Source organism: Ixodes scapularis, unplaced genomic scaffold (assembly GCF_016920785.2).
Source record: "Ixodes scapularis isolate PalLabHiFi unplaced genomic scaffold, ASM1692078v2 PGA_scaffold2__306_contigs__length_199485367, whole genome shotgun sequence".
Taxonomy (NCBI): Eukaryota; Metazoa; Arthropoda; class Arachnida; order Ixodida; family Ixodidae; genus Ixodes; species Ixodes scapularis.
The window spans coordinates 36,604,493-36,620,447 of record NW_024609857.1 but is presented as its reverse complement, the minus strand read 5'-3'; the positions used below and the strand labels follow the sequence as shown (position 1 = coordinate 36,620,447).

At 49.2% G+C, this 15,955-nt stretch overlaps 1 protein-coding gene across 4 annotated transcripts in view; it reads right to left on the bottom strand.

Annotated features, from left to right (window-relative positions):
* LOC8031543 overlaps positions 1–15,955 on the bottom strand; it is a 431,410-nt gene that overhangs the window by 37,887 nt on the left and 377,568 nt on the right. For all 4 annotated transcript variants that reach the window (XM_042291803.1, XM_042291804.1, XM_042291805.1 and 1 more), the window contains one exon: positions 1,045–1,155. In XM_042291803.1, the coding sequence (XP_042147737.1) occupies positions 1,045–1,155 (111 nt within the window). The remainder of the gene's footprint in view (positions 1–1,044; positions 1,156–15,955) is intronic.

Here is a 15,955-nt window from a genome sequence, read left to right as displayed (position 1 = left end):
TCCACGGTAAAACTCTTTAGCATTCCCTACGATCGTAATCCAGAGTGATCATCAGGTTTAGAAAAATCATGCCAAATGTACAGTTCAGATTATTTGTGAGCGAACGTTCGAGAGCAAACGCTGGAGAGGAGGCGACCTCCTCTTCAGCGTTTGCTCCGCTAAAGTGAAAAGAGGTGTCTGTATACAGGAGGCTTCGTTCGGATGCAATCGCTAAATTAATATTATAATTTTTTTTAAAGTTTGCTGTTTGTTTTGTTTGGCATTGCACGGGCACGTACAGTATTGTACGAGCGCTGCGTCAATGTCGCTTGATGGACTTTTGAAAGGGGTATTTTTAATGCAAACTAAACGCCGTAACGGAGCTGACCTAAACCGTTTACCTAAATTCGGTCAAAAAAAAGAAAAAACGCTAGTGGCATACGAGCTGGAACTATACACTTATAATCCGCTTCCCTAATTGCGAGTGTACCAGCAGCAACAACATCGAAGCTCAGGGCTTTAGGCGGCGTCCCGGGTACTATGCGAACTCGTGAAGTGCAAGCATCGTTAGGTGGTAACATGGTCGCGGTTTTAGCGTCGGCTAGGTGGCATAAGCTACCGCCCGTTACAAAGGATATAAGCCAGTAACATCCATCCACCCGGCTTCGCTAGCGCATGCTCCACAGATGGCGGTCACGCTGCCAGTACATAATCCCAAAGACAGTAAAGACAGCCTGCACAGACTCTCTGAGGTGTAGCTCTTTCTAGTATGAAGATAATGTAACACCGGCCATAGAAGAACTGTTTGCCGACATGTTTGAAGCACTTATGAAACAAGCCTGCCTCGAATATGCTTGAGGCGCGTCCGCAAATAATTCTCTCATCATGTCTGCACTCCATCTTCATTGTACAATGTATGAGCAGTGTGCTTACGGCTTTAGTGAGCCCCTCACAGGCACGAATCAATGGGGCTGTGCTGTATTTTCTACCATTCTATTCAATAATAATTAAAAAAAATGACACGCGCAAATAAAAACATAAAAAAAGCGAGCAAATGTCACTCACGCTTTTGGCTTTCTGCGCTGCTTTGGAGAGATCGTTGTAGTCGGGGTGGTGTTTGGGTGTCGCTGATGCCAGCTGCGACAGGTACTGCTCATACTGCAGCAGGCGTTCCAACTGCAAAGACACAAAGGCAAAATACGAAATCAGCCAAAATCGCTTGTCTGTTATTGTTCGTTGTACTTTTAATCGCCCAGTAACTCTTCGCCGTCCGACGTTCAACTCTGACCATGTACGCTGTCATTCTTAATTATGTTTCGCAATCCTCGCCCCCCCCCCCCCCCTCCCCAAGTAATAAAAAAAAAAAAAAATCGACAATGTCTTCGACGCGTCACGACTCCGTCTCGATCGGCTTTCTCCGCCACACGACTTCTGTGTCGGGTCCCCCGGGTAAACGTTCACGAAGCTCGTGTCCGCCAAGATCGCCACGACAAGCTTGTGCAACCGTGTCGTTCCGTCCGCTTCGTCCAAATCACGCGTCGTGTCACGAGTGTATACCTTCGTACATTCGTTAGCTGTCGATAGCCTGTCTTTGCTGGAGTGCTTACAAAACCTCCGACCATGTTTCGCCGTCGGTGCAAGAAGAACGCGTTGGGGGAGGGGGCTCCATGTTTCTAGGTTCGCGAACCGTCAGATTTCAGAGTGCTTCCGACTGCTGGATCGGACACACGTGATTTATGGGCCCCGGTTTGTAATACAAGCTGCGCGAGTCAAAGTCGTCTATCGATCGTTCGTCTGAGAGCGTCTCCGCCTTGCTGCGTCCCTCTCAACCCCCGCTACTCTCCTCGCCACTCGATAACTCGCGCATGTGCACTTGCACATGCAACATATACGTATACAGGCTAACCACTAGAGTAGCAGCAGTGCAGTACCGCCACATACTTGCTATAGTTGTGCATGCCCCCCTTACACACGCATACACCGAAAAAAATGTCAGTGGCTTAGCTTGGCTATGCCAGGATATACCTAGCGTGAGCTTATGCGCACAAAATGAGGCGCTATCAAGCGGCTCCGGTGCAGCGTCAGACTTGGCTACTGCGCAACGGAGGCGGACAGCTGGGCACGCGGCGGCGCCAGTGCGTCTGCCGCCGCTATGACGTCACTCCTCTGGAATGTGCAGACCGGCGAGGCGCGCGCGGAGGCGGCGGAGCGCGCGGCGGCGGCGGCGTCTCCGGTGCGCCAGCTGTGCGCCGTGTGACGTCACTGCTCCCCGCGCTTGCGCAGCACGGAGCACGGCTCATTATGCGAGCCACGCGAAACTGCTCAACCTCGGCCAGTGTAGCCCACGCTACAAAACAAAGTTCTCACAATTTATAATGACGACGTTACTACTACGCAACTTTCCAAAGGAGATACCAGCACTCTGGTTCTCTTGCAAGTAGCAAATTGATATCGAAAGCATCCCAACCCCCATCTGTTTCATGGCTGTCCGCGAGAAAGGAACGATTGTTTCTACGAAAACGTATCATCGTTGTTCCCATCATACCGACCGATCGAAAAGATGTGTTGTGAAACACGGCCTGGCACACTAATGGATCGCACCGAAAGTAAGACGTCAACTCTAAACGGCGCCGGTGTATCGAAAAGCAGCAACGACGCATATACTGAAGGTTTCGAAACCCATACCGGCGGAGCGGGGCGGAGTGCGTTACTGAGTTAACGGACGCAATCCCATTAAACGCCTTCCAGTCCGCATGTACCAAAAGTTTTCTTTTTTCTTCTTCTTTTTTTGACGAGACGTCGGTTTAGAGACAATAGCCACTGCACTACTTCTTTGCCGCGTACCGGAAACAAAGTAGACTCCGGGGCACGCGCTTTCCCCGAGTGCGAACGGGTCGTGCGAGACAATGGAGTCCGCCAGCGGGAGAACGATGGGAGTCCTTTGAGTTCGCGCTCTTTGCAGTCACTCGAGGTTTATGATATTGCAGTTCCAAGATTCGAAGTGCAATCGGAACAATAGAATGCGTATACGTTTTTTTTTTTTTTTTTCTTTTCGCGTCGATGTATGCGAACGCTTTAATATCTGCAGGGCGTCACATATCCAAGGCCCTTCGGATTTTGTTTTTCTCAATAGTTTGGGGGGGGGGGGGGGGGGAGAGATATTTGCACTGCAAGGTGCGAGCTGGTCGGCCCAATCAAAGAGCATCAAAAAAGCACCATCATTGTGTTCGTCATGTTTCTGTACGTGTGCCATCGTCGCTGAACAAATCATGAACAGAAAAGTCCTGGTGACTTGCGCCTTTGACGCAGCTTTATTGATTCCATTACCTCGTAGCGTGTGCTGCGTCTGTACGTAAGCTGAAACGAAGTATAGCACTCAAAGATGTTAATCAAAGATGTATTAGGATGCTTGTGCAACGCGATGCTGTGATCGCTGATCGGTGCAAAACCTTGAGTCGCTCTCTCAATGTCTTTATAATTTATCTCATCATCGACATCGCACGCAATTGCGTAAAACAACAACACTAAGCGTCGACAACATCAGGCTGTATAATCGAAGAGGAGGCAAATCTTTCGGCAGTATAGCATTAGCGTCGCCAGCGAAACAGATGCCGCGAAAGCTCGAATAAAAATATGTGTATGATTCTCTAAGTACCCTTGGCCCAGCGAGGTCGATCCACTGAATTAGTTATTCACGTCATATTCAGCGTACACTCACGCGGGGTGGAGACAATATAATTTTATCCGTCCCACGGCGGGAGTTACGCGGAGTTAATATCGGCGGTTGGATTTCGCAAATCGCGCTCAGCGGTGCGTGCGTCCTTTCTTTTCGATTAATCGCTAGTGCACTTACCGGCATGATCCGGGGCACAAAACGGTATCGTACTGCATTCTCCGCAAGGCGCCATCAAGCGGTAGCCATTTGTCTTCGCCAATACGGGTACACCCCGCAATCTCCACAATCGATTCCCTCTAGGAGTGAGTAATGACCACGCGTGTTTGTTTGGAGCGGCCTTCTGTGCGCGGAAGTGAGCCAGTACACCGATTCACTCTCCGACATCCTCATCAAGTTTTACGCGAGAAGATTTACAAAGGGGAGTTAAATTCACGACGTCACTGGTAACTTTGAAACTTGAAAGACCGTTTGGCTTTCCGCCCTATACTGAGAGCGCATTGACTTCTCTTGTGGCACAACCTTGCCTGTGGGTTGTCTTTCGGCGAAGATGCGCGGTGGCACTAGCACGTCCACTCTGCTGTGTGTTTGGGAATCCCTGATGCGTGATGCGAATAAACGCTGCCGGAAGTTGGGATTACCGTTTGGTATGGCGTCACAATTGGTAGTCTTTGCAGTCTATGCCGAACGAACCCGGCGCGCAGTGACCGCTTTGCTGGTAGTTTTTTTTTTTTTTTCCGCGTGGTGGAACTGGTACCGACCGGAAATGGGGAGACCCGGAGGCTTCGTAACCTTTGTTCCATTCGATCAAGTGCGGTGCGTTCACTTGAATATCTTTGAATACCTACTATATAATGTACAGATTCCTTACTTATATAACCTGGGTCAATTCTTTTATTTTGTCTCGCGGTTCAAATTCTACAGACTGCGTCGCCTCCTGCTTCGTGCCTTAAATGTTTTCTTTCTCCGTATACTGACCCAACGGCCTTTCTGATTTCGATGTCTCAAGGCCACACGTAGCAGTCCCTAATATAACACGCCTAAACTTGATTTCTTTCTTCTACATCTGCACATTGTTCACCGTACACAAAACACGCACCAAACAATGATTTTTTTTTTTTTTTTTTTGCTACCGAAAGTTTGAGCAAAGAAGCACACGCTAAATGGGTCTTTGAGCAACCCTCTTCTGATCACTCGTCGCCTTGGCCGTTATCGCTCACGCAATAATCCGCCCGATAATCTCTCAAGGTGAAGCCCCGCAGGGAAAGTCAATTCATCCGTCCTTGAATGGAAGATGATCGAATAGAACGTATCGGGCAGTAGGTCGCGGCTGTTTTTCTGCCGAGCAGAAGCCGTGTGCAAGGCCGACTACGGGATCGGATCTCGGAGTGTGCTTTTCAAGCGAGCGGACACATCAAAGAGCTGCACCAGGGAGGATGCTCTTTCGTCTTCGAAACTCAAGCAGGCGAAGTCTGCCTAAGTTTCAAACTACTGACGTCCGGTTGCCGTTTATTCAATTTGTGAAGCGTAGAATTCATCCGCTCCCCTGAGATTGTTCCCTGCCGTTGCGTAGACCGACAATGTCGCCTGACTTTCGCAGTGTCGTCTGATGAACGCCAAGCCAGCGACAACAATCACCTGCGCGGTAGTATAGAACCTTTGATTTGAGGAGGCTCAAGCAGAAAGACGTAAAGAGCAGTTATGGGTACGTCACATCGCGGTAGAAGCTGTATGTTTAGAAGAGCTTCGCGTACGAAACTGGATAGAACTACGAACAAAACATAAACACTTCCTTTTTTACCACCTCTTATAGTTCAGAGATTTAGACATACTATACTAAGTGAGATGTAAAAGAAAGCGGAGGAGGAGGGGGAAAAAGGGGGTGGATAGGTACCTTGACATCCCCTCTAGCGCCTGGTATACCTGCATTTCGACGCCCTCGAGGCTTCGAAGCATTTCGCGCAGTTCTCTCCGGGGCACGCCCCCACATTCGTTTGTTTTATCTTATTTTTAACGCTCGGGGAACATCACTTTCGCACGTTCGTGACGACAGCTCGGTGCATCCGTCCGCCCAAGCGCTCGGAGTCTGGCGCGTGTACAACCATGTACAACCCTCCGCAGCAGGCGTAGAAGCGGCGACGGCATACCGAAGTCACTCATCCTTAAAATATAAGCCGCGCATCCCCCCCGGCCCCGTCTCGCGGTCGGCGCAACACCCTAGAATGCGTGGGCGGTTCTGGAAGCGCCGCGCTTTCGTCGACGACGCCCTGCAAGAAATGCTGCGTGGAGCTTCGCACGTGTCCTCCACCGAGGATCAGAGCCAGATTCCTACACCTCGACTCGGTATACTAGAGCGTTATATCGCATTGAAAAACTTCATAATAACAAAAGCAGTTCGAATAAAGAAAACAAAAATATCGGTTCGCCGGATATCAGGTAATCGGATTTCCCAAATTCGCGTAAGAGCGCTTAAAAAAAGAAAAAAAAAAAAGACGGTTAGAATTGGAAGCGAATTCAAGAAGCGTGATACCTGAATTTTAATCATGCCGCTTTCGCAGTGCTTCAGTGTATACATAGTGGTGTTTGTCAGAGAAAACGCGCGAAACAGACAGAATGTTTTTGTTGGTTCGTGCCATGGTCCTAATATTTTGTACCACCGCCTTCATTATCCGTCGCGAAAATATTCTGTGCGGTAAGGAGTTGTCTATGCCGCTACCATCAAATACGCCGCTCGTTTTGTGTAGCTCCTTATTTTTGAACGATCGCAAGAAAAAAACAAGCGAGGGCGCATCCGAGCAAAGTCCAGCGCTGAGTAAATAACGCCCGTGACGCGTGCCGTGCCCCCGTCGACGACCTAAATGCCGGGCGGGCGACCTTCAAGACGCAAAAGGGTCCAAGGCTTCCCCGTGAAGCGCTACGAGGGGTGCCTCGCGTCACGCGGCGACGAGTCTCAGAGTTGATCGCACTGCGGGTCTACCCGCGATTCCGAGAGTCATGACGAACGACACCAGTCTCTTATTTTTTGAGTGTGAAGTTGTCCCATGCGAACCTCGCGCTAGTTCAGTGCTGTTCTAGCAAATTTCACGGCGCGCAGTCTGTGGAACGAGGGTCAGAGAACATGGCGCTTGGAGATACGAACACCGTATGGACCTTTCCCAAAAATAAAAAAAGGTCTCCTGGCCGGTTCATTTGAAGTGTTGGTGAGTATGGCGCGTGATTTGCTCGCTTTCGGAATCGGCGAACATGTGCATACTGGATTGAGGAAATCGCATGTTAGGCTGAGAACTTGTACATATTGGAATTGTTTATACGCTCACTTCTCTAAATAACTTGTACGTATTGGAATGGTGTATACACTCACTTCTCTAAATAAGCTCGTGACGCGTGCTTTCCACGGCTTCAAGTGTACACTGCGTGGCAGCGTTAGCGCGAACGCGACATCGACGTTGTTCTGAATTTGTACGGCGTGCCCCGAGATACAAATATGTTTCTTCAAAATGTTATGGCAGCCCTTTATATAAAAAAATAAAATAAAAAGGATCGATGGCTTGTTTGTTCCAACACTGTTGCACCTCAGTCACTCTCTACAATCCAGGCGTACTGAAGTAACCGCAGCGGCCAGTAAGAGGTGCTTTCCGAGTGTATTATGCAAATGTACGTATACGTAGCCTAACATCGGTGTGTGTGTGTGTGTGTGTGTGCGTGTGCGTGTGCGTGTGTGTGTGTGTGTGTGTGTGTGTGTGTGTGTGTGTGTGTGTGTGTGTGTGTTTTAAGTTTGCAGGGAAGGTTATGTTGCACCACTTTATTTCGGGATCAGACGTCACAACGCACCCAATACTAAATTAAAATTGCTGACTTTCTTTTTTTTTTGTGTGTACTCCAGTGTTAGAATTAAAATGAAGCCCAAACACGCGCACGAGAGGTAGAAAAATAAACGGAGCAACTCCTGGCTTCGTAAAGCTGCTTGCTGGAGTGTGTCTGGCGCCAGATGGGGTCGCCTAACCCGCGCTTTCAAGGTGAACAACCCAATGAAATAAACAAACGAGAAGGTGCGAATTATCGGTCCAAGGCAGACGCGAGGTCAGATTGCCCCATGAAAGCATTTGCAATACTCGCACCAACTCGAGTTTCGTTTCGTGTTTGTATACGTTTAGAGCCATCGTTTATTTCACCGTGTGTTTACATTACAGGGTATGTGCCCGTGTATAGCGAACCGCTTACGCGTCTCGCTTGGAAGCAGCTCATTGCGAACATCCACAAAGTTCATTGCACGCATTCCTTTAACGTGCGAGGTTTTAAATCTGGAAACAGGGCCTTCTGAACGTCTCTCTAAACGGCGAAACGAGTCTTCGTTTCAGCTTAAGTCCAGACGCCGCCGACGCTACGAGCTTATGGGACCAATCAAGCAGAATTAAAAGAGCAACTCGCTGGGCCTTTTCTCTTTACGATTGGTTCAGCGATGATGAAGCACGTACAGAAACATGACGAACACCATGACGGTGCGCTTTTGAAGCTGTCTGATTGATCTCATCAGCTCGTAGCGTCGGCTGCGTCTGGCAACCAAGTATACAGCCACGGCATGTGCATGGAACTTGATAACATATGCGTGTAAAACCACACGAGACGTGGGAACTCTCTGCTGTCCAGTGAACATGCGAGCAAGTTCACAACCTAAAGCGTCCACTTATATTTGAAAATTTCTTTTCGCACTTATAGACCAACACGCGGTTCTGACGTGACGCGGCTGCGGTGGCGCTGCTGTCGGGACTGCGCATGGCCAGACGCCTCACCAAAATCTGGTCTGTACGCACGCGCACTGCCCACACCCGGTATGGGCAAACGCGGTCTTTATTGTAAGCGGCGGCGCGCTGGCGTGTGCACTTCTACCACTCCACATCGGTCGACGAGGTATCAATGTCCGGTCGCAATCGCCCTTAACCTACCCGGAAGCAAAGATGAGGGGTGAGAAGTACGCAGCGAGCGTCCGACTGCTACTGGCTCGACTACAATGTACAGAGATCCCATATATAAAAGGCAAAAGTGAAGTAAATGTATAAAAAAAAAAGCATTTACGGCTTTGCACTAGAGGAATGTATTCTGGGAATTCCTTTATCTTTTAATGTTGCTCGGTTTTTCTCTTCTGGTAGGAAGCAATAAGATCCTTTTATGACGCTCCAGGGACTAGTCGAACAGCGCGCGCATTCCGACAGCTAAAAGTGAAGCGGAGTGGCAAAAACAGAAAGACGGAGCAACGCTTTTTTGTTTTTATCTCCGACGAGTCCCAGGAGAAAGCGCGTAGTAGACATCACGAACTGCGCAACTCTTTCGTCCGTGGAAGAACAGCGCGGTAATGAGATACAAGCGCCTTGTTGTTACTGGAAATTACAGAAGTGCTCGCCGCGGGGAGACTGCCGCGCAGAATCGCCGATGTTTGACCAATCCGAAGACGCAGTTACAACAAGCGCGGCAGCCGGTAGTAATTGGCGTTGGACTCCAAGGTCGGACAAGTGAGCTGCTGTGTAACTGCTGCATTCACTTCCAAATCGTTTCGCAGCAGTCGCTAGTTTTCGCCCTGTAATCGTCGAGAGAGGGTCGAAGAGAGTGTATACCGACTTCCAAGAAACAACTGACGTGATTCATTTGTGCGGAAGCGTTTCGTGCACGCTGCATTGTGAGAAAGAAAGGGAGAAAAAAAAAAGAGAGAGGGACCGTAATTCTAGTTACCTTACTTAATAGCTCAGATAGGGAGTCCCGCGTGCGTTGAACACTCCAACTCCTGTTGAGCGATACGTGGATGGCGTGATTTGGTCATTGTGTCACGAATTGTCGTCCATGGGTTCGATTCTCGTTGAAAACTACCGTCATGGCAGGGAAAAACAAACACAGCAGCATGCAATTCAATAGGAAGTTTTAGCAGGTCATTTCCACACGAACGGTTCGCCCTTGAACGCATCGGTGACGCCACTGCGCATGCGTGCGCGAGTTCTTCGGGGCGTCGGGAAACTCTTTTCATTCGTTTCTTCCATTCCGGCCGCTGGAGTCGTCACCGCAACGCAGCCTGCACCGTTCACGACTCGGGTACAAAAAAGATGGCAGTCGGTTCGGCGACTGACTTCGCCGACCCAGCCGAGCGTTAGGCTTAGGACAACGGGAGGCGATTTGTCGTCCTGTTAGTCTGCTTCATTTGAGAGGTTGAACCAAATCATCTCGAGGACCGGTCACAATGGTAAGCGATCGTGAATGCTGTGACCTGCGCATGCTACTAAATTTTTGCGATCTGCGGGCGGACTATTTGCCAGAGACACCGCGAGCAGACGAAATGATTTGCTTCGACGGCACACAACGTGAACGATCGTTCAAGTTGAGGATGACGGAGACACACGACATACCTTTACGGTCGTTCAGATGCTTTTTACTCTACCTAGCTTCGCAGTTCTTAAAATCCCGACCGGCAAATGTTACGTCGGCCGTCTTGTTTACATCAGTCGTACGCCGGAAACACGAGCCGCCACGGATTTACACGTTGCAAAATGTTTTACATGTTTACCAGAAGATGGCGCCACCGTTAAACACAATCATCATCATCGTTTACACGGTTGCGCCCGTTCCACGATTCGCTAAAATATGTCAAATTTCACGTACGGTTTCACGGAACGGCCCAGCTCTCCCGTTCGTTATTTCGGAACCCTATGCTTGAAAAACGACTCGCTAAAACTCCCTAATGTCGCGCGACTCACCGCCCGCTGTCCAGAGCGTGGTCGAGACCGCTTCAAGATTGTGTATGCGTCGGCAACTAACTCAAGTCATGAGGGGACTACGGGTTTTATCCTACATTCTTGAAAGCCACTAAAGCGACAAGCCGTGGAGAATTAAAACCAGTGAATGCAATTATACAAGTGGCAGGCGGCGGAAATCCAGCACCGAGGCAACACGACCTCAGAAGCGATCCCACAGTCACCAAAAACCTGTGTGATAGATTTTTTTTTTTTATCTCGAGCCTAATTTTAAAAGTGAGAGAGGATTTTAGGTACATCGTCAAACACTACCGAATACCAATACAATGGCGCGGACAATCACCCTTTCTTTGTCTCTGTCAACTATAATATCTGCAGTCGCTTCTCTGAATTATAGACCTTTTAAAAAAATCGCTCTCTGCGCGCTGCCATCATTGTCTCTTTGCTGGGCTGTGGAACGCCTTCTGATCATGCGCTGTTGCTCTGTGTTCAGCGATATCAGAGGCATCGCATCTGTTAAGAGCTCAGTGAATCAGCATTTTTCCGCCCGGGTGATAAGCGGTAGAAAGGTTGATGAAATTGAAACAAAAGACGCTCATCTTCCGAAATTTTCTCCAGAAACCAATAGGTGAAAATAAGAATCCACATTTAGGTGCGATTGTTCCCCGTTTCGGCGATCGTTAGGCCGTCAATCACGGCAGCCTATTCTTAGTAGCAGACCCAAACGCCGCATCTCGGAGAACAGTCCGGACCCCCGAGGCTAGAAGAGGAGAGAAATGAGTAACGTCTCTTCCGCGAATCGCTCTCTCACCCCAAAAAGAAAACAGAAAAAAAGAGAAAGTGCGTGCATTTGGAGTTGGTCCGGGGTCCCTCGGTTCGGCTTTTCCTCATAACGCATCGACCAGTGCCCCTCATAAGCACCGGGAAAGCAAGCGTGCGGCACCGCACAAAAAAAAAAAAAAAGAAAAAGAGAGACGAATATTGTCCAACCTCCTCTCGAAAGCTAAAAATCAAAATCACGGACGAAGCCGTCTCAGGAGCAAGCAAGCGAGCACCGAGAGAGGAATATAGGATTCTTTCGTTTCCCTTTCCAATAGGCGCGCGCGCTCCTTTCTTTCTTGTCTGCGCTCACCCGTTCATCACTCGGCGTCACTTTTGACCCACAAAGCGTTCCTTTACCCGCCGCGGCCACGCCGCGATGTATTCCCTCCCGAAGGCGCAAGAGAACGATCATTTTCTCCCCGTGGACGACGAAGCAGCAGAAGGAGCAGCACGCGTTGGGAGCGAAACACCGAAAGCGAATCTTGTTCGGCGTCCCAGATTCCGCCGGGTTCTTCGCTTCTGAAGATGGCTGTCCCTTCTGGACATCTTCTAGAGCCTTGGCTGCATGAAAACGTCACCGCTCGCAGAAGACGAAAAAAAAAAAAAAAACATTTGGGATAATTTTTTTTTTTCTTTTTTGCGTATTCGAATGGCCTGTCGACGGGATCTTTCGTATGACATTACCCTGCAGAAATTGTAGACAAATAATATAAAACAAAACTAACAGATCATCAAAGGAAAAAAAAACACAGGTGGGAAGACGAACCAAGGCACGTCCGGATCTTTTCTTTTTTTCCTTTCCCTTTTTGGTTAGAAGGACGGAAATCAAGCGGCGTGACACCGTTCAGAAGGACGTGCAAAATGACAGGTCGTCAATCGTCCTGCAGAAAAGTTTTTCAAACCCTTCCACTTGAGTCTCTCTTTTTTATTTTATTTTTTATCGCGGAATAGACTGATTGAGTGAGCCGCTTCAAGTCAGCTCAGCTTGAATTGAACAGCCTCGACAATTTCAAGGATCGTCCAGTTCGTGAGGTCGACGTGAAAGTGACAGTTCGTCCGGTACCTACGTATGCGAATTGAGATCCACGGTACTTCCCGAATGTGCGCACAGAAATGTCAGACGTGGGGCAGGTATGGAGATACGCTCTCTACGCTCGAAGGGACGGGTCGAACTAAGTATCGTTCCACCAAATGCAAAGTTTTCTCAGCACGGGCAACGAGTGAATCGATCAAAGCGTATCAATACGACAGCCACACTCACTCCCCAAGGCAAGTAGGTGAATCCACTCAAAAATAAACTTTCGGTTTTAGTTTTGTTGTCACAATTTCTGCGGAGTTAGTCCAGCCCCCATGTTATTTGCGCAAACGCAAAGATTACAAACACGAAGGAGTTTGCCCATACCAGGTGTGGTGCGCAGAAACTAGATTAGTGAAAGGTGAAGCCCACGCACGTGCGCCGCCCCGACAGCAGCGTCACCTGGCGTCACCGCAGCGAGCCGCCGTCATGGTCCGCGTGTAGTACGCTGTTTACGCTGACGGTAAATATCTCAACTCTGACTCGTGAACCGCCGTCCGAGCCGAGAACGGCGTAAACCAGCAATCGGGGGGGGGGGGGGGGGGGGGGGGGGGGGGGGGGGGGGGAATCACTTGTTCGTACTGCCCCAAGGTTTCAGTCCAGTTTCTCGGCGGCATTATATTTGTGTCGTGCAAGAAAACGGGCATTCTTTAGGCGGAGGTCGACTGTGTACATACCGTCTGAGAGTGCACGGCTCGGGCTGAGAATGCGATGAAGAAAGCGCGTAACGGCGGCAATTAGTTCCGCTTCAGAAAACCCGACGACGCGCCGAAAGCAGGTTTCACAGTCACTCTGTCGATAGCTGTATCGGACCGCTCGGTGTTCCAGGCACGGAGCGCGAGCGCGATGCATTCTCTCTCTCTCTCTCTCTTTGTGCAATTGACGAAGGAATATTGTGGACAGGAATTTCGAGATCGCTTCTATTTCCCCCCGAGGCGCGTTGTCCTGCAGTTTCGAAACTCTGGGTCGTAAACACGTCAGGGGGGTTGTTACTCCCATTTGTTTTTCTCTTGGAGTTGAGAAGTGTGTAATGGTGAAGCTTCCATTAGGTAAAGCAAACCCGCGGGGGAAGAAGAAAAATCATACATTTTCGAGAGGTTTACACGACATACCGTACCGTACTACTCCTACCAAGAATAGTAGCCCGTTCAATGAGCGGTAGGACAACCAGGCTCTATAAATGAGCATGGTCGAGAGGATTCAGTTTTGAAGAAAAAAAAAAAAGGAAAAGATTTATGCATAAAATTCAGTTCTTCTTTTTACGTTTGTTTTGAATATAGCGGATCGGACGATATTCACCAAGCTCCAGTATTTCAAAACCCCTTGCCAAAAAAAAAAGAAAAGAGAGAAATGACATGCAATGTTGCACCTTTCGATACATTCTGGCCCTGGCCTAAACCCAGATATAATTACCTAAAGCACACCCGCAAAAAAAACAAAAAACAAAAAAAAAAACACTTTAAACAAGAAGAAGAAAATAATAACGACAAAGCAGCAATTTGAAAATAAGAATAATTCACAACATTACAAAAGCTATTCCCAAAACAAATTCAGCTCGAAGCTGAATCAGTCCACATCTATGCAAAGTCAGTCAATCATGGCTGTTTGATTAGCCTTCTTTCCTCCAAAGCATCCAGCCGGAGTGAGGTGGCTACCCTGGTGGTGACCATATGAAGTTCAAACATCAGTACATGCATGGCCTCCAAGATCCGGCACGTTGGATCTTGGAGGTCATGATCAGATGAGCATATAGCATGACGACCACCATTTTAACGAAGGTCTTTGACTTTGTTCAATTGGATTTCTACCGACAAGTGTCCGTTGGAGAGCTGACTTCCGCTGCGACGGTGCTGTGCCGGCGAGCGATACAAATGCAACCGCTTCGGTCAAATTATCCCACAATCTGCTCAACTCAAGGTGATCTGGTGTGCCGTGATCACTGCTCCCGTCGCGCGAACAACCCTGCTCGGCGGCCCGTGTGGCTCGCAAAGTCAAAGCACCAGCTACTTTGTACTTTGTGAATGCGACTCTAATTAAAAGCAGCTCTTGTAGTGTGTTTCAAAGGTCATCTCGTTTGCAACTCGGCGAGGTTCGAGGCGTGGTAATTAAAGGCGAGGTGCGAAGCATTACGCCTGAACGGGTTTTGAAATCTGGTAGAGTCAGCCTGTCGGAGTAAGAAAAACAAAAAGTGAGCGAAGCCTGTGCTCTGGCCGTTTCGTTCATAGGAGAATTAAACGAGCACGTGCAAAGTATGCGTTTCTGACGAATGTCAAACGTCTTTGAGTGAGACCTAGAGGTATAGCGAGAGGCTGGAGAGGGAAGGAGAGAGAGAGAGAGACATAACTAGAGCGACTCTCTACCAAAGATATTACCCTAGGTACAGCGGAGTCGTATTTTAGGAATCAAAGCTCCCAGGTCGCAGTTCCCTTGCATATCCGCGATGCGATCCAGAATGTTCAGCCGTTTTCTTTCGAAGAAGTTTTATCCAAATCTAAAAACAAAACAAAAGCTTAGTACGCGGTACGAACAGAACAAAAGGACAGACGGAGAAAGGAGAAGAGCACCAACGCAGGTCGTCAATTTCCGCCGTTGCACAACTGTATAGACGACGTGATTCAAGAAAGGCGCGACGACCTAACGGGTGTACGTTCACGTAGGCGCGCCTACGCCACGACGACGGGGTCTCAGAGAAAGCCGCGGCGGCGGGATTTTTCGCGACAAAGCGATCCCGTCGCTGCTTCGTGTTCGTAAAAAAACCCAAACACACACACATACATACAAAAAACGCTTGGTACAACAAAGAGCCCACTGGACTCGGCTTTGACGCAGGAATCGCCGTCGCCGCCGACGGAACTCGACGACCGCAAAGCCTGTCACAAAAGCCAGCGCATACAAGCGACGGCGATCTCCGCTCGATTGCAACAGTGGCGGCGACGTAGTGTGTGATGCAAAAGAGCGGAGCGCGCGCATACAGGCAGGCCCTGAATGAGAATCGGGATGCAGATGGCCCGGCGGCACAGATTCGAGCGCTTCCAGCTATCGTGGAAGAAAAGAAGTCGCACTCGGTGACCCCTTTCGCCCTCGGACGTGTTCCGAACCCCCGTGCAGCGATGAGCACCCGACGGTGGAATTCCACGCAGTTTTCGCGTTCCTTGGTTCTTTCGCTATGACATATGGAGATGCGTCCAACGCGAGGAGAGGCGGTCCAGCCGTCGCGCCACTTTCTACGGAGCGAACAAATCTTCCAGACAAAACCATGGCGTATAAATGAAGAAAAGTTTATTTCTAGAAAGTTCGACAATGTGGTGCGAGCGAGAGACCTAATCAAGTGCCTTTCATACGCGAATGCTCGTTCCAATATAAATCGCTCTGCAGCTGCACAGTATATATATACGCCGTCACGCGTGCGCCTTTAATAGCGCTGTACCGCAAAACTTGTCAAGAGAAATACTGGTCGGCATTCGAGTGTCCGCGGCATCAGATTCCAGGTTTGCGGTGGCGCCATCTTGAATTACCCTTCTGCCTCGAAGCCGGCGATTCGTAAACTGCCCGATAACTAGGACTCCGTGTTTTCGGAGTTTATTTTTCATGTAATTCAAAAGATGTTCTTCGGAGTTTTTTTTTAGAGCGCAGCTCTTAGGGGCCCGTTTCCGGCTTGAGCGGCGTCGCCGT